The sequence below is a fragment of the Gossypium arboreum genome, chromosome 13, assembly GCF_025698485.1.
Source record: "Gossypium arboreum isolate Shixiya-1 chromosome 13, ASM2569848v2, whole genome shotgun sequence".
In the NCBI taxonomy this organism is placed as follows: Eukaryota; Viridiplantae; Streptophyta; class Magnoliopsida; order Malvales; family Malvaceae; genus Gossypium; species Gossypium arboreum.
Window position 1 is genome coordinate 124,601,274 of NC_069082.1, and position 19,049 is coordinate 124,620,322.

The window sequence follows — 19,049 nt, forward strand, 5'->3', positions numbered from 1 at the left end:
GATTCACAAAACATAAAAGGTATTTTCGTATTGCACATAATATATAGAGATTAACACTAATAATTTTTAAGTTTAAATTGAAGAATTTCTGTTAATGACATGTGATCAGGTATGTTTACTCCATAGATTTTACGAAAGTTTAAATTTTGACAAAAATCCAATTTAAGTGCCTGTCCAATTCAATGCGCAATTTAACCTGAATTGAAAATAAAATAAGGAATACTATAACACTATTGTTCATTCAATACCAAAGGAAAAGTTGGGATTTACACAATGAACTCAGACAACAACAAATCAAGAACCCTATAAAATGCAATCTGTTTTTAGTTACATTTACACCCAAAAATCACCGAGGAAAGCCTGCAAAAGGAGCCCCGTTGCTCCCAAACGAAATTTAGAAAAATTACAAAAAAGAAAGAATAAAACGCCCGTTGTAGGCTGTGAAGACCAAAACCTATACCTCAATTGCACATTATCACATCACTGCTTGTGAATTTGTGATATGGCTTTTTGAGAAACATTCCCATGTTTCTTTTCCTTGGAACATGGGGAAAAGAATCATATATGACCACCCCGGACATTAAAAACCAACAGCCTGGGAGGATGTGAAAATTATGAAGAAAAGAAAGAGAAAAGTTATTATGCACATGAGATGTTTGGAGATTATGAAACTATATGCACATGCCTAGTGCAGTGCTTCAAGAGTACTGATATATGTATTCGGAGACTGCAACCACTATTATCAGTCCGAGTGCGGATGTAAGAACCATGGATAAAGGATCAACATCAGATATGTCCCTACTTGTTGCAGAGACTTGGAGATGTGTACACCACAGATGGAATGCGGCATTGGCATATGAGTTGTGAAATATCAAACTCTTTTACGTGTGTTGGATGATTGCAACCGTGATTTAATTAGTCCGAACGTGGAAGTAAGAACCCGAAACCAGAATTTTCACGAATTATTGATGGAGGATCGACGTCAGATATGTCTACTTTTTGCAGGGACTTGGAGATGTCCTCCACCGTGAACGGAATACTGCATCGACATCAATTGTAGAGGTTGAGAATATGGAGTGAAGTACTTTTCAAAATGAAGCTAAAAGACAGAACAAACTAACCTTGAGTCATCGTCTAACAGGAAAGAACTACTAACAGCATTGTTGGAATCCTCAGTCATCATAACTCTCATGTTTGCAATGACCTGTAAAAATTTGCAAGCTTAGAAAAACAGGTATCTCAAAATTCCAGAGTGCCGGAACGAACAGGTATAGCTTTCTCACGGTACGTAATTTGGATTTCGAACTTACATCTGATGACACACTATGTGTGCCGTATTTGTCATCCCAGTACATAGTGCTAATTCTGTATAGCTGTTGTATGCTGAGAACCTGAAGAAGCAAGCAATAAAAAGAAATAAAATGAAGACTTAAAAAAAAAAAAAAGGTCAAATTTTATGAGGTGATGAAGCTTGAAAGTGAAAGGTATTTACCGGGCAAAGTTCTTTAGTTATCTCATTCAAGGTCTTTTTTGGTTTCTGATGAATAACCTGAGTTACAGAGGAACGTTCCGATCAGTGAGTCATATGAGATCATTGATTAGAAACCGTTATTGAACATGAAATGCTATAAGTTGAATCTAACCAGGAATCCTACAGCCTGTCTTATGTGCTTCAGTTCTTCCCATGCTGGGCCTGCATACTGTTGACACGAAGCATTTGGGTAAAGGAACCAGAAAAAAGGAAGGCAGGATATAACAGCTGCGAATGATTGCTTAGAGAGCTTACTTCCTCAGTTGCGGCGTAGCACCACTGTTCTAATTCAGCAAGACCAGCTTTCACGTACTCCCCGTTACTGAATGAGCAACACTCTCGTCGCAAAAGAAGACTACATATATGAGTTAGACAAATGCCGCACAGTTATCACGGAATCTACCATAGCCTTCTAATTTTGTAATAGAATCAAGTAATAAATGCGCATAAAATGCGCATAAAAGTTCACATACACACACACAAATTGATACCTGTTGAATAGCTGAACGTTGATGAATGAGAATATTTGAGTGAACACTTTACGGACTAAGAATGGGGGTACCTGCATAACCAGAAAAATGAGATCCATAAAATCCCTCAAAGAAGGTTACATGTTTTTGTTTTCAAGCGAAGTTTAAGAATTTACATGATTTGCTTTCATTATATCCAAATAACGGTTCAAGCTTTTCACAATGCTTTGCCAATGAGCAATTAAAGCTTGCTGAGCAGCAGCATTCGCTTGAGAACGTCCCTTCACCAAACTCGCCCGTGATGTCCTTGGAGCCTGCATTATATTGAAAATATTTCAGAACTGAAAAAGGAACAAAACAGATAGCCTGGAAAAGGAAATAACTTAGCAATAACCTGAATGCACAATCCAAGCAGTGGAGAGATCTCTTTCTTTAGATTGTCTCTGATCGTTCCATATATCTTCTCAAGGAAGGCAGTAAGCTGTTGCTTAAACAGTAATGCAGGATATTTGGCCTCAACTTGCCGTAAGTCATCCAGTCTACTAAGTCCACGACCATTAAGAAACGAAAGTCCACCGCTTTGCGGAGAGGCCCGTAGTCCCTAAAAATCATATCAGAACAAAATAAGGTCAGGAAAAGAAATTTAAATATATAGAAAGGACAGGACAAATTTTTTCTTAAGATAAATAGTAGCTTCTTACTTGGGACACTCTCCCAAAGAGTGAAGCTGATGTTGCTCTTCGCCTTTGTGGTGTCAAACTTCCAGCTCCATTTGCTTTAAGTGTGCGTTGGAGCAGCAGTAATAATGTTGATGAATTCGATAACCAATAGGCTAAGACATCGTTATTATCCTGGATCTTCAGTAAGGTAGACATTGCTTACATTAATGATAATTTTTTTAATCCAGAAAAGTCTTGATCTACTTCTATTAGCCTCTATGTGCAAAGGCTTTTGGGAGATGATGATTTTTATTGGCTAATGATGCAGATAATGATTAAAAAGCCAAACTATCGCTTACCTCAATGGAAGAAGCTATTGTTTGAATGATGCGGTCAAAGATAGTTGTTCGTTCAACTTCAAATGACCTCCATTGAAGAAGACATTTGTATATGACACAAGCAGCAATCGGTTTGCTCCCAGAGAATCCCAAATTTTCTGAAATACACTTAATCAATATGTCCTGGTTCTCCTGAAACACAAAACATGGATTAGAAGCAATTAATCGGGACTGCACATCCATATGAATAGGAATCTACTCCTCAAAGTATGAGATAGAATATTAGAATGAGTTCCATAAATTGGTCACTAACCTGCTGCTTTTCATTGAGGGATTTCTGAGGTTTTTCCTCTGATTCGGGCTCACGTACATTTGATATGGCAAGAGTAGTGTCCTGAGAAGATAATGAGCAGTGAGATAATAAGCAGTGAGTGATATAATACAACTAAAAAAAATCTCATATCTTATGAACTAGTTTCCATTATCACAATCAATGATGTTCCTACCGGTGAAACCTTTGTTTCTCCGTTTGTAACATTTCCATTCTCTGGTGTCCTCTGCAAATTAATTAACAAATGCTCAGTCTATATTTCTCTAAGCTTGTACTACACAATATGAGGATGTGTAATGAACTAATAATATCTAATTTATACCGGAATAATCATAGTTCTTTGTCTTGTAGTCAAAGATTTTCCAGTTGGTGATATTGCTAGTGCCTGCTGACGAAGTACTTGAATCTCAGATTCTGAATTGGCAAGCTTCTCTTCCAACCTGAAGCGTAGAATGATATTAAATAAAAAAGTTTAAATGAAACATGGGGCACAAAGAGCCGCATAAAGAAAAAGTAAAGCAAGGAAAGGGAGCTTGCAAACAGAAGCATCAAGTGAAGCATTCTTGTGTTGGATATGTTTGAGTTTAGTGACAACTGACAACTAAAATGGATAGGAAAAGGGAGAACTAATCTTGTCACTTATCAACTTTGAGATGAATGAATCCCTTTTTTTTTCTCTCTCTTTCAATATTTTGTTATGAAGTACTGCTAGTTTGTATTCAAACAACTTTCTTTTCCATACAGACCTCTGCATAGATTCCTGAAGTTGATCCACTTTTCTCTCTGAATCTTCGAGTTTCTTTTGCAGCTCTGCACTTCTGGCCTCCGCATCTGTACAAGCATTACGGGCCTCCTCAGCTGCTTTTCTTTCTGACAGCAATGATGCCTGCGGTTACAAATGAACATTTAGTCTCTTTTGTTATCATCAAAGTTTCCGACTCCAAGATAAATAATAAAAAGCCAACAACGTCAAGCTAATTGCAATATCTTGCAATTGGAAGTCGATCCACATCATTCATCCGATGATGATACACACGGAAAATGTATCCAAATCAAATTACTTGGTAGAAAATCATAGGAGGGAAATAGACATGATTACCTTCAAACTCTCTACCTCAGCAGCTAAGGAGTTAACCTTTTCTGTGTCCTGAACTATAATAGGAGTCTCCTTAATAACTGGAGGAGCTTCCTCAATAGCTTTTCGAGCAGCCTCTTGCTCTTTTTTGACCTTAGCATTTGCCTCCTCAACTTGTACTTGCATAGCATGCAAAGCATCCTGTAACTTGGCAAGTTCTTGCGCCTTTTCCTCTTCTAAATCAGTCTGTTGTATTGATTTAAAGGGTAAAGGTTTTACAGATGAAAACAGATAATGATGACGTTTTACAGAAGATTGCAGCAATAGTAAACATTAATATATGTTAGAATAAAAATGGCATAAGCTACCCTCAAACGTTTCTCAAGCTGCAAACGCCATGTGAGTTCTTCTACGCGCTTTTCCAGCTTGTCTTTTGCTTCTTTCAGAGCTCCTGTTTCTCGGGCGGCCTAAAAAGATTTAGAGTAATGGTTATAACGTGAGTTTAAAATGTAAAGTGCATTAAAGCTCTTGTAAGCAAAGTTGCACTAAAGAATAAGATCAAACCATCTTCAGCTTTCTGAGCTCTCTCCTAGCAACCCTTCCCCTCCAACCACATTGAGTAGTTAGTGCTGCTTTCTGGAGACTCTTATAATAAGAGTAAGCAAGATGGCAACGCAAAGCAGCCTGAATGTTCAGAAAAGTATTCACTCAATATTCAGTTCTCTGTACTGAATTTCATTAACTTCATTGCTTCAGTAATGATGTGCGTCTTTCAATTTTGTAAAGGTTAAGAGAAGATGATCAAGTAGTTGTAGTAGGACCTGAACGATGATTGCAGCCTTGGTTTGCTTTTTGAATCTGAATTCATTCCGAGCAGTCATTGCCCTTAGGCCAGTCTGCAATGTAATTGCGGCCAACCTCACTGTTAAATAAGATTCCCTGGCAATGTGCCGCCTAAAGTTCTTTTGAATCTTCAATGCAGCTGCTTCCCTTCTCAACTGCTCATACAGTTTGCAGGCTAATAAACCTAATTCAAGTGAAAAAGGAAGGGACAGTCATAAACAGGATAAATTTTAGTGTGCTCAAAGCCAAAACGAAAAGCATCAGAGAACTACAACTGCAGCTCAAGAAAATACTTCTGAAGATCATCAGCTTCAAACAATTTCTTTTGAACTTTTAATGAAAATAAAAAGATACCTCGCCAGTGAGATTGCAGCATGATTGCAGATTTACGTAGTGCCATGAACTCCTTCCTTGCAATATATGTCCGGATTAGTCTTTGAATGGTCCTGGCTGCATTTCCAAGCACTTCTGCCCTTCTGGCATCTAACTCAGCCATCTGACCAGCTCTAAGGAAAACTTTGGTCTTACCTATCTGCAATGCCAGTCATGTTAAATAGAGTGGAATACACAAGTTGATTACTGCATATAGATGATCACACAATATTTGTAATCATGGTGGATATTAGAAACAGATGGCTATTTCCAGTATCACCTTTGACATAGATATGACAGGCTAACAACTGGTAAAGGTGGTCTTTAACCCCAAAAGAAACAGTTATCTGTCCAACCAAATTGGGTACTTCTGTGACAGATATGACAGACTAACAACTGGTAAAGGTGGTCTTTAACCCCAAAGGAATCAGGTCTAACATGGAGTTTGTTCTTGTGGTCATCCTACTTGGATAACAATGCTATTAGTCATGGTTTTCACATTTCCTAACCATGCTCTACATTGAACATGTTAAGGAATAAACCAGTCATTACCGAACCCTTGTCATGTTTTTCTTTTTTTAAAGATTTAAAGCTATAAGCAGAAATTTTCATTATAAATCACTTCCTTACCCGTACTTCCATAAATCCTATAGTGCTAATAGCCCATGCTTACTGGCATAAAGTGTCTAGCTTATCAATTGGTGATACACTCAAGGAGTTATAAAATATTAATTAGCAATCCTTCAGCAATTCACCACTTTTGCTAAGATCTCAGTACACCTTGCCATTGTGAATGGAGCTAGGAGAGGAAAGTGAAATTATATTTCCATGATACGGAGGACCTCCCCTGAATCCTTTAATCCTATCGTACTTCCTAAATACCATTACCAAAATTAAAATCTTTAAGGTCGTGTTTCAATTACCTGGTAACCTTTCAATCCCATCTTATCCAGGATCATTTGACATGCAACTTTGTCATCATGACTGCACGTACAAAAACACAAAACGGAAAATGATAAAATCCTTAACCAAAGTCATATGCAATAGTAACGAAAAAAAAAAAAAAACTAGGGAAGTGACAAAAGATGACTATATAAATTGCAACATCAACCAATATACTGTGAGAAGCAGTTACATAGTGCAATAGTTCAAGTCTTTGGCTAAAAAAATTTCAGAAACATTAAAGTTCTGTACCAGGCAATGTATGATAAAATATTGAAAATAATGATCTTATTTGGATCACCTATCTCATAATGTTAAATATCCGACCAAAAAATCAATTGGTAGTAAGCGGAGAGGCCCAACTTGTCTGCAATAAACTCAAGATTTAACAAATATAGGATAACATCACTTAATACTCCCCTCACATGTAGCTCCACAAGTGTCTACATGTGGACAAACACAAGGGGTTGCAAGTGGGAAGAACATAACACACTTTGACTCTGATACCATGTTAAGCATACAACCTAAAACAAATTACTAGTAACTAGTAAGCGGCGTGAAATTCAAGACTAGGCAGATAGGATAACACTACTTAACTATAACCTTAGATTAGCAAGAGACCGTGATGCCTTTTTTTTTCTTTTTGAACTTATACATTATCAAGGTAAGCATCCATTGAATGAATATGTCCATTTCTATACCTAAACTTATTACAACTACAAAATGATCGGATTCACAACTTACTTCCCCTCCAAAATTTCTGGAGCAAGGACACCAAAACGGTGAATAAACTCATAAAAAGTTCTTCTAGTCGGATATCCAGCACAGCTGATCCTGATTGCCTCAAGAACACCCTATAAGAGAGAAAATTGCATAATTTCATCATACCCATCAAAAGGACCAGTTTCAATAGATTGGAGCAAAACAAATAGAGATTATCATTTTTTTCAAAATCATACTCACACCACATCTTAATTGCTGAATTATATTGGCATTCTCAAAAATTGCAGGTTTGAGGACATTGTTTGGCTTCACACATCTGATATAGTGAGGTTCTGTTGAATTCAATGTCTCCATTAAAGATTGAAGTTGCAGCTGCAATTTTAAAAACATTTTTTGCTTATCAGAGAGAAATTATATAAAAATTCCAATGTTAAGGAGTCAGTAGTTGCAATTGCAAATGAAAGAAAAGGATCTATCAACCATGTTACCAGTCTCTAAAATCATTCATGCACAGTACTGAAATTAGTGCACAATTATTTATGGTTTCAGAATGATAGGATTTATGGTTTGTATAAGCACAATAATATTTATGAGCTTCCTTAATTTTATTTTGGGTATGCTAAACTACAGCAGACTACTTTATTCTGGATCCATTGCATTTTCCTTCTTCCACGTGCTATAATTAAGTTCATAGAAAACAAAGCCTTCATGGTTTTGATGACATGGAATATATCATGAACTTTTTTGTGATAATATAAGAGACAAACTACCATATTGTTAGAAATTGCAACCATTAATTACTGTTTTGACATAAGCGGGAAAAGAAAAGAAGCACTAGGTTAAAAAAACTTCGATATAAACTTTACTGGTGAACTTAGCACTTTATTTCACAAGGTTCTATTTTCCTTTTCCCTGTAATTTCTGAATTGTTTTGTGACCAGGAACAGATACACTATGATGATGCCCAAGACCTGAGTTATAGGGTCATGTTTGGAATTAGAGGTCAAATAGCTTTTATCCCCTTTATTTAAGTAGGTTGGAAACATTTTGAATGCTTCACTTTCCCAATGACCGTTAGTGTGCACTTTGTAACACTTGGCAATGGGATCAATGCTCAATCAATGGGTTTCATATCTAACACCGATGAGAAGTACAGTTCATCTGATAAACAGGTTGATTAATGGATCACTAATACCTTAAAGCGTGATCCGATGGAGGAAAATTTGGATGATTTTGAAGATTCCTCAGCAGGAGGAGGAAACAAAGAAGCTACAAAGGAGCACTTTGAGGCTGTCAATAGATCCTGATGTTCAGCCACTACATAATCTTTGTTCTTGTCAAGGAACAAATCAGCCAGATAAGTCACCTGGGGAGAAGACAACAAAAGATACCGTTGTGTAATCATCGTAGTTAGAGAAACTTTGTTTGTATTTATGCAAGGCAAAACAAGCTACCTCTCCAGCATAGTGAGAAATAGTAAAACTAGTACGAGATAGCTTCGGCTTTATAAAGCGCTTGTTGTTTTTGAATGTCTGAAACAACTTCTGAGCAAATGTCTCGTGTGTGGACCTAGGAAACATACTGCGTGAAGCAGTAAAGATGAAATCAACCAAAAGCAACAATGTAGAATAGGAAATGACAGACACAGCATATAGTTTCTTCTTCATTAAATATGCTGAGCACCATATGCACGTGCATGGAAGCACTAGTAGAGGCAACTATAGTGACTTGGGTTCCCTAAAACTTCAAAAAATAATCTATCCAATGCAGCAAGATACAATCTACATACCAAGCTTCATCGAGAAGTGCAATAATTCCTCCTGGTTTCTGCAGAAAGAATGAGCAAGTAATTGTAATTATGAAACAGGATGCATGAGAAGGACACTGAAGAATATTCAAACTAATAAATAAACATATTATATTCTTGGAAAGATTAGCTCATATGAAATAACAAGAAACAAGTTAAGCAACAATGTTCAACCTTCTCTATCAAATCCAACACATCCTGGTTATCAACAAATTCTATGTAGCTCCAATTAATTTCTTCTTTTGTGTATTCCTCCTGTTCCATTTTAAAAACATGCTGCAAAGACAAAATTGCCATATATTCAGAATGAGCATGGCCAAGATAGCATCTAAAGTAGAAGAAAAGAACTATGTAAAAGTTACAAACCTGATTGAAATGTTGCTGCAGTTTTTCATTTGTAAAATTGATGCAAAACTGCTCAAAACTATAGAAACAAGAGAATGGACAAAATCCTGTTAGCTAAAATAGTAAAAATTCCATTTATTGTATTTAGAGGGAAACGTCTTACCTATTAAACTTAAAGCTCTCAAAACCATAAATATCAAGGACTCCAATCAATTGCTTTGAGTTTGGATCTTGTCCAATTGAAATGTTGATCTTATCCACAAGCCTTATAGGAACAAAGAAATATGTTTTAGAAATTCATCCGCTCTGGTTGAATACAAAATAGAGATAAAGTTTTTTTACCAATCGAACAAGCGAGAATAGATGGTTTTAGCTAATGCATCCCTGCTACCAACTGCAGCAACAGGATCTAGAGCTCTTGTAATAATTTCTTCTGGAGTAACCATTACACGCTTTATTAATGCGTTTTCCAAGCTCTTAACATCACACCTATTGTATATACGGTTTATCACACATTGATTAAAGAAAGAATACATGCAAGACAAGAACTCAAAAATATATTCAAGAAAGGATGAATAAATCATACTGGAGCAGTTCAGCTGTCGTATTAAGATGGAACCTAGATTTCTCATCCTTGATAACGGAGGAGTCAACCTCAGCTCCCTTTGAAAAGTCAATATTTCCAAGATGTAAAATGGCAGCCACAACACTAAAAATTCCCTCCTGAATCAATCATAACGAAAGTTAGGGATGAAATCATAAGTACACTATTTTCTGAAACTAATGGAAGAGAAGCCTGACCTGCTCTTCCTCACTGATTCCAACTACATCCATGGCCCTTATAGTTGCAAGGTACTCCTGAGCATCATCTACCCCATCCAATGCATAGCAGCTTGATTGATTGAGGTAATGGAAAGACTTAGGATCTCCCAACTTAAACTTTTCCCTAACCTGAAAATTTCCAGAAAACATTATCAACCATTGCCTATTATTAGCAGCATAGGCAAGTCTACATGCACGTGAAAACTGATTCAAAAAAGAAATATCCCATTATAAAATCAAAGCATTAATACCTCAGGCGGTGCTGCACAAAGAAGGTAAAAACAGTGGTAATTTCTTTCAGGATTTGAAATTTGGCAAACACGAGACCGTTCCAGCAAATATGTGCGAACAGCCGCTCCAGATATCCTCCCATTCTTGTCAAATTGGAGCTCAACAAATTTACCAAAACGACTATATAGTACCAAGAAGCAAGAAAACTCAGATAAACACATAAACGAATTCAAGGAAATAACAAATTCAAACAATTGATTAGAGAAACCATTGTTTCTATATTAAATTAGACCGACCAGCAGCAATGACTGAAACATGAACTGACCCTTGATCCATCTTTTCAAAACGTCTTTAAATCCAACATTTGATAGTACAAATCCGGAGTGGAATAAGCTATCATGTATGAAGAAAGTAGTAATTTTTCAAATCCTAATAGCAAAAATATGCTCACCTTGAATTGTTGTTCCTAACAGTTTTTGCATTACCAAAGGCTTCAAGAACTGGATTTGACTGGAAGAAGTCAAACATTAAGAAGTACAAAATCAGGAAAATGCTCTGATTCTTTTCAATTTATCGGATCAAAGATAACCATGCAGAAACTATATATGATTATATATGATTCATCTTACTTCTAGAACTTGTTGTTCAACTGTACGCCCTTCAACTCCAGATCGACCACCAAGGTATGCAAGGTATCGCATGAGCATCTTTGTAGTCTCCGTTTTACCAGCACCACTTTCTCCACTAACTAGAATGGAGTTGCTTTTTCCCTCATTTATCATTGCCCTGTTTACATGATAAATCAGCAACGGCATCTCTAGAAATCATCTGATGTCCAATAGAACAGAGGTTATTTACCTATAGGCAACATCTGCAACGGCAAAAACATGAGGACTCAGCTCTCCAAATCCTGCCCCCTTATATTGCTCCATCATGTGAGTATCATACAAGTGTGGTAACCTTTGGAATGGATTTATAGCAATCAGTATGTTTCCAGTGTATGTCTGAGGAAAGTAGCAAAGAACAGCACCTCAGCTTGCAAGATTAAGATGTCTTTGTAATTAAATCTATAATTCCTTTGCTCAACATCTACTTCAGCATGGGAACAGAGAAAGAGAGAAGAGAAAATATCTTACATAGATTTCGTTAAGTTCATATCTCATAGCCAAGTTATGTAGAACTCCAGGTTCATGCAAATACGAGAGTTTTGTCATGTCATCAACACCTCCAGGAGGTGCTTCAGTATCTTTTGGAAATACCTTTGAGATATTTGCCACAGCCTGCAATTAGTTCTTTGGTCAGTAAAAATATTAGAATAAAATCTATTCCACGAAAACCTAGAAAATAAGTAGCAGAGAATCTAGTCAAAGTAAACATCCAAGTTTCCATTTGAAATAGGTAAATGAACTTTGGATGCACACTTCACGCTATATACTGATAGATTGTACTAACTGCTAAGCTAGAAATTGTTTGATAAGGTCTTGTCTGCCTTAGAACTTGTAAATTATGAAGTAGAATTGCTATAGTTGTACTAGTCAATCACAAACATGTTGGCATCTAATACAAAATTTTATTCACATTAACAAGTAGCGCTTGTTACAGACAGACAAACCAACAAAAGGCTAAAACAAACTCACAGTTTTTCCATTTGTTGTTTGGACATGAACGTCTTCACCACTGATTTTAAAAACTTCACCATCAATCCATGCAAGTGTGGGATCTTCAACCCATACATGAGAACCTACAATAATATTAACAGGAGCAGCCTACAAATATATAAAATTATTAGCCATCCAAAGAAAGAAACAAAGTTTGTAAACAGAAAAAAGTCGAGACTGTCTGAAGAAGAACGCAAAAAAGAATATTTCATGGAAAGAAGATTGTTAGGATGAATTTTTCAATTCCAATCATTTAAGTAACGGGTCTCAGGAACCAAGCAATATGCCAAATTAGTGGACAGTCCACATCATTAACATTGCATACTGTTTTAAGATGAACAAGAATGGAACTGAAGTGTTTACCGAGGAGTAAAATACTGCTATTTTTGTAAATAAAGTACAGAAAGTGTATAAATAGATGGTTGAATAATACACATCCAGAAAAGATCATTGCCAATATGCCACTTAAAAAGTAGCCTCATATACAAAGAAATAGTTCTTAGGTTCTGCCTAAAGTTCATGATAATGACATAAAACTACATCAAAGATCAGAGCCGAACTTTGTTCATAAGAACATAAAATAAATCATTGGCAAGAAACAATTTTGCAGCATGTTATATGTGTTGAGCATCCAAAGAAAATAAGAAATTGTCAGCCAGTGGCTCTCATCTTACTCACCAGCATAGTAGTGTCGCCTCACTATGGCATCCTTAACCCCCATTTTAACTTTCATGTAAGTCTAATTATAGTATTAATAACTACCAACAATTCTTTACCATCCAAAACCCAGGACTAGAGAGTTACTCATTTTCAGATGATATATTTATGGCATGAAAGAACAAAATAACTAATCCACTTTTAAGTTGAACTAATTTCTCTACTATTTTATTAATAGTTAGACATTCAGCAAGAGCTAACAATTTTACAGGAAGAAAAACAATCTTATTATCCTAAACAAAAAAAAAAACTATAAATAGCATTAAAAAACAGTCATTCCAAGTCATGATTGTCATCGGTTGGTATCTTTCACCTAAAACTTATCCGTACATCATTCCTAACTCTGTACTTCATTTACATGAAATCCGCTTGTAAAGATACAAACAAAGTGTTTATAACACCGATCAAATGTTGCTCTACATCTGGATTTGCATTCCGATTTCTTAGTCAAGTAATATAAGCATTCAAATTTTCTAATCTTAAAAGCTGATATACTTGAATGCTTTTCTTATAAAATTTTACAAAAAAAAAAAAAAAAACCTTCATCATCTTTCAATACAAAATGAAACAAAAAACAGATCACATCGAATCCTTCAAAGAATTTCCTGTATAATTTAAGCTTGCCAAAGCTATAAAATATCTAACAAAGAAAATTAAAGTAAAGAATCAAAAAACAAGATGCCATGTTCAACCGATTCAACTCAACCGCAATTAAAAACCGCTAAAGCAATGGATTACCATGACGAGTATATGCAAACGATCTTCTCTCTACTAACTCATCCGAGCCACAACCGAGTCGATGAAAGTCTGACTCGACGAGTCAGATCGGAACCAAAAACAACTGAACTGGAAACTCAATAGCTGAAACGAGAAAAATTTTGAATTGAAGAAACTAAAAACACAAAATTATGAAGGTTGAATTCCGAATTCACGATAAACAATAAGAAAACAAATCTTTCTTCTCACGATTTTTCCCTTTTTTATTTAACTCATCAAATGAAAAAGAAAAATGGAAGCAAAATGGAAATGGCAATACGACTTATATACAAAAGCGAAAAAGTTTAAAAGTTTTTTTTTGTGTGTGTGTGTGTGTGTGCGTTAAATTTTTTTTTTTTATTGTTACTGGTCAGCTGGTGTCCAAAGCAGGGGAGGGTGACGAAGAAGGTCTAGTTGGACATTTGGTGGTGGCAACAAACAGTGGAATTTTCGTGCTCTAAAACTAAAACCGACGACGTTTTTTGGAAGTTTTTAGACTAAAACCCTGCGTTTTTCTCGACTTTGGTCGGTGTTTTAAGGCATCAATTTGTTATTATTTACGGGATTTGCCATAAAGTTTAAATCCAACTAAGCAATCAAAGGTGGCTAGTCATTTTCATAATAAGAATAATAGCAATATTAATCAATAAAAATAATAATTAACGAAAAATTAAAATTGTCAATGCTATTAATTAAAACTTATTCAAATCTTCGGTCTAATAATCCAGCCTGTTTAAATTGGCTTGTTCATATTTAATTTTGGTTGAGTTATTATTTTAATATTAGAAATAATAATGTTTAAATTTAATTATACAAATATAAAATATTAATATAAAAATAATTTTAGAATATTTTATTATTTTAAAATATGAAACATATTTGATATATTGTCAACGAAGTTTTAGATTTTACAACCGAGTCAAGAATGAAAAATTTTAAAATTACTTGTAAAATAAAAATATTATCAATTTACCAAATAATTGCTCTTTAAAATATTAAATTAAATTATTTAAATTAACCCAACCTTAACATAAGTGAATTTGAGAAATTCAATAATTTCGATTTTGACGCATGAATATCTCTTCTATTGATTTTATATTTGAAAGCATGAATACAACAATATATTATCGTTTTCTTTTGGTATTGTATGCATGAATACAATTATGTTTTAGTATATTATTTTAGATTTATTGATATTTAAAAATTATATATAAGATTAAAAATTTAAATATAAAATATTTATCAATATAAATACAATTTAAAATAAACAATAAAAAATATCTCAGGCATTAAATAATAAATTTATCTTATAAATTATTTAGGTAATTTGTTTTGCTAAATAAAATATAACATGATATTTTTTCCATTTAATATTTATATGCTATCATTAAATGTATTTATAAAATAAAACATTTTAATATGTTTTAATGCCTTCACATATATATAATATGTTCTAAAAGGAAAGGGTATTTTGTAATTTTAGGTAAAACATAGAGGCAAAATTTAAAAACAACTTTTCCCACCAATAAAAATAAAAACTGCTTCGGGATTGGGAAACATTACACTAAGATATCCGCTCACCATTCGCTGGCGCCTACATATTTTTGCTATTATTTTGATTTTTGGGTTTTAGGAGGAGATTTGCTGCGTGAAACACTGAGATTATTTTATGGTACGAATGGCTTACCATCAGCCGCCCGATCTAGTTACATAACGTTGAACGGTTGATGCTTTGGGTGGGTCCCAACTTCAGGGTGGGAGAAAGCCAACGAAAGGATGACACGTGATAAGAGCGGCGTGGATTGAGTCGCATCCGATTGAATAAGTCCTATCCCAGGCGACAGAGAATATATGAGAGGTTCCGCACATGTTGGGAAAAGGTAATGTTATGAACCAAAACTTGTAAGAACCCGACAAAGTACATTAGAAAATGACCAAATCATCCTTCTACATTCACACACGACAGAAATTATTTTGATCTCAAGTTTAAGTTATGACTGCGGATATTTAAAAAATGTGAGAATTTTAGAATTTTTCGATGGGTTGTGGATTGAGTTTTAACTCGATTAATATAAATATTATTATCAATGTAGAAAAAGATGGGTTCGAGTGTGCTGAAACACATTATTCTCTTATCTATGAGTGGGGGAAGAGTTATGGGTAGTTCTATGCATTATGTTATAAAGAATGCAAATATAATCAAAACTTATAATAAAATTGTTCAAAAAAATATTTTCGAAATAGCGCTAGTGAAAATGAGGTATCTGTTTTATTTTTAATTGTTTTACATACATTAATGAGGTATATGTCACCTTTTGAATCTCGTTTTTGAAATTAAATTTTGGCATAATAACAAGTTTAAATTTAACATTTATTTATTTTTTAACTTTGGTCTTGATTTTTTTAAAATTATTTTATAATTTAGTTAATTTTAGATGAAAAAGTTGTTTGAACCGTTAAAATTTTAACAACACTAACGTAGCGACTCACGCAACAATCTATATGTAGTTCATTACTGACATGGATAATTTTTTTGAATGCTTTTATGTTTTTTTTTCTAATTTTTTATAATTTTTTTTAAATTTCTATGAAGTACATTTGGACTACTACATTAATGTCGTTGAAATTTTAACAGTCTAAATAACATCCTCATCTAAAAAGATTAATTTGACTAAATTTTAAATATTAAAAATAACATAATCCAAAAAGAAAAAATTTAAGACCAAAGTGACAAAAGTGATAAAATTATTAGCTACATTTATAATTATCAAATTATGTCTTAAAGTTTTTCATTAAAAAATATGAAATAATTTTTCTTTTTGAATTTGTGCAAACTACTTTTAGTGGTCAGTTATTTAATAAAATTAAAAATATTAAACACTTTTAAAATTTATTTTATTATTTTGAAACCAAATTAGGTTTAAAATAATTTCACTAATTAAATTAATATTTTGATTAAGCTCTGTCACAAGCCATCCTTATATTAAAATAGAAATATTTTTTCTTTGATTCCACGTTATTTATTTTTAAACAAAGCTAAATAACACAAGGCCAAAAAAAAAAAAGAAGCAGCAGCTATTGTTTAAGTATTGGTAGGCAAAAGTAACCGCCCAAACGGTATGGACTATGGATATCTAGACTGGGCGGCTGCCAACCAAAATGGAGGCGCTGTCGTTAAAAAATGAGAACCCTAATGTTTAACGTAGAAATTGAATTCAAGGTCAACATTATTATCAAAATATGAAAATCTATTAAAAATAAACTTTACTTATTAGACCTATATTTTATCAATTCAAACCACATTCTAGAGTCCACCATATTTATTCATCTTAATTTTATTGAAACTATGGAGAAAAATTTAAAATATATATATTTTAAGTTAAAACAGTTCGAAAATAATAATAATAATAATAATAATGAAACATTGAGTGAAAAATTAATTAACTCAACTATATGAGAAATTACTTCATAGACCCTTCAGATCATATTATTTATGATTCATTTCTAATTATTTAATAAAGTTTCAATAATTTTTTCGTGTCATTAACAAATAATGTTGATACTTTTTAACTTCGAATCTCACTCGAACCCTAAACCCTAGGTTTAAGATTCAGGGTTCAAGTTTATAATTTGGGATTCGATTTTGGGTTCAGAGTTTAGGATTTAGGGTCAAGGTTTAAGGTTCTGGTCTCGGAGTCCAAGGTAAATTACCAAAATTATGTGTCAGTGACCTTAAGAGAAATTATTTTATGGATCCTTCCCATCACATCATCCATGGTCGGTTTCCAATTATTTAGTGATATTTCAACAATTTTTTCATGTCATTAACAAATAATTTTGGTAATTTTTTAACCCCTAACCCTGAACCCTAGGTTTAAGATTCAGGGTTCAAAGTTGTAAAAATTGAGCGTCGATAATGACAATGAATCGCAAAGAAAGAGAGAAAAGAGAAACACAAAATTTTACGTAGAAACCCTTTCGGGAAAAAACCACAGGCAAAGGAGAAGAAAATTCACCATGTCGAATTTGATTGATATAAAAGAGTATAGACTACGTCTATTTATAGGTTTGTAAAACTATATCCTAATCAAAGTCAAATAGAAGTAATGCAATAAGGTTAAAACACATTATTCTAATCAACGTTCGCTCTCGTAGATCCATCTATCTTGTCACTTTATTTTATTTTTAATAAGAATTTGGGTCACACAACTTCTAACAAAAGTTCAAGTTTAGGATTTGAGACTTGGGTTTGGGATTTAAGATTTAAGATTTATGGTCAGGATTTAATGTCATAATTTCGGATTCAGTGTAAATTACGAAGATATATCTCGGTGACCATGAATGATATGGTGAGAAGTATTCATAAAATAATTTTTCCAACTATATTTATATTTAATATTTAAATATATTTTATTTTGGTTCGATATAATTTTTTTATCTAAATTCATTTTATTTATACACTTTTGTTGATATACTTTGTCTATTTTAATTTGTATCCGAAATATTGAATATTGATTTAGTTAATTAATATATATATTTAACTAATGTTTTCAAAAACAAAATAAAATAATTTAGTCTTGATTTAAATCGGATCGTGGGCGAAAACTTTGAAGGAAACCTGACGGACCATTTCTTTTCCCTATATTTAAAGGGAAAAAAGAAGATAAGTCCATTGCTATGATTTATTTAAAAAGCGAGCAGTTTTGATTAGAAAAACAACTTTCCGTCATTGAAAAATAAAAGGACTTGCTTTGAATAATAGCATTTTAATCCACGGTTCAAACAATTCCTCAATTTAAAGATGCTTATACTCATTTTATATATACGAGTGTGATCCTCGTGCTCCACGCTGGGATTTATCTTTATATATTTAATACAATTAAGAATATATATATGTATTGTTTTTTTATTTAATTTTTGAAGTGAAAATTACATCTGTTAATAGGTCGAATTAGATGAGAAAATTTAAATAAAAATACGATACTAGAAAAATGGGCTTGAGTAAAATTTAAGGCATGTTTTTCATATGGATTGTGCCTTGGGTAAGTTTTTGCCTGAGCCTTGTCAGACCCAAATATATTATGTTATAAAAATATTATATTAATTATATATGTTAAATAATAATTATATATTTATATTTATATTAAATCACTAATCTAATAATAATTAAGTTCATTATCGAAAATCTAAAAAAAAACTTTACTAACTAAATAACCCAATCCAAAATATATAATTTTAAAATTTATATTAAATATAATAAAATATTTATTATATTTATGGTAGTGTTTTTAATATAAATACTTTTTAATGTGTTATTTTAGCTTTTTTAGTGGATTTAGTGTATTATATTTAATAAAATTATTTTTAAATAAAATTGTCGAAATCTTTTGGAAATCGACTTTTATTTAAAAACGAATGAAAACAGAGTC

General features: G+C 33.2%; 1 protein-coding gene across 2 annotated transcripts; it reads right to left on the reverse strand.

The window, feature by feature from the left end:
- Positions 1–220: 220 nt before the first annotated feature.
- LOC108464345 (myosin-17) lies at positions 221–14,166 on the reverse strand. Of its 2 annotated transcripts, XM_017764606.2 has the most exons (39): positions 13,603–14,166; positions 12,127–12,255; positions 11,626–11,769; positions 11,348–11,493; positions 11,119–11,275; positions 10,941–10,999; positions 10,510–10,669; positions 10,238–10,387; positions 10,023–10,159; positions 9,779–9,925; positions 9,600–9,701; positions 9,458–9,515; positions 9,266–9,367; positions 9,074–9,111; positions 8,739–8,865; positions 8,480–8,650; positions 7,525–7,656; positions 7,306–7,415; positions 6,543–6,603; positions 5,602–5,779; positions 5,226–5,431; positions 4,969–5,088; positions 4,773–4,871; positions 4,429–4,650; positions 4,076–4,215; positions 3,652–3,769; positions 3,505–3,555; positions 3,312–3,392; positions 3,020–3,190; positions 2,703–2,858; positions 2,396–2,602; positions 2,178–2,315; positions 2,023–2,093; positions 1,787–1,886; positions 1,644–1,700; positions 1,493–1,549; positions 1,311–1,391; positions 1,122–1,204; positions 221–1,039 (listed from the first exon to the last, which is right to left on the reverse strand). In XM_017764606.2, exons 1-39 carry the CDS (start codon positions 13,603–13,605, stop codon positions 916–918), a joined length of 4,593 nt encoding a protein of 1,530 aa, XP_017620095.1. In that variant the 5' UTR covers positions 13,606–14,166; the 3' UTR covers positions 221–915. The 2 variants fall into 2 exon arrangements, with proteins under 2 accessions (XP_017620095.1, XP_052879797.1); XM_053023837.1 differs by lacking the exons at positions 12,127–12,255; positions 13,603–14,166 and having other exon boundaries at positions 11,348–11,449; positions 11,626–11,767.
- Between the last annotated feature and the right edge of the window lie 4,883 nt (positions 14,167–19,049).

Excerpts from the sequence above, each read along its gene's own strand:
- LOC108464345 (XM_017764606.2), bottom strand. Across the intron at positions 10,670-10,940 it reads GTTAGGAACAACAATTCAAG|TCGTTTTGGTAAATTTGTTG; the intron begins GTGAGCATATTT and ends GGTACTATATAG. Across the intron at positions 1,392-1,492 it reads TAACTAAAGAACTTTGCCCG|GTTCTCAGCATACAACAGCT; the intron begins GTAAATACCTTT and ends TTGCTTCTTCAG.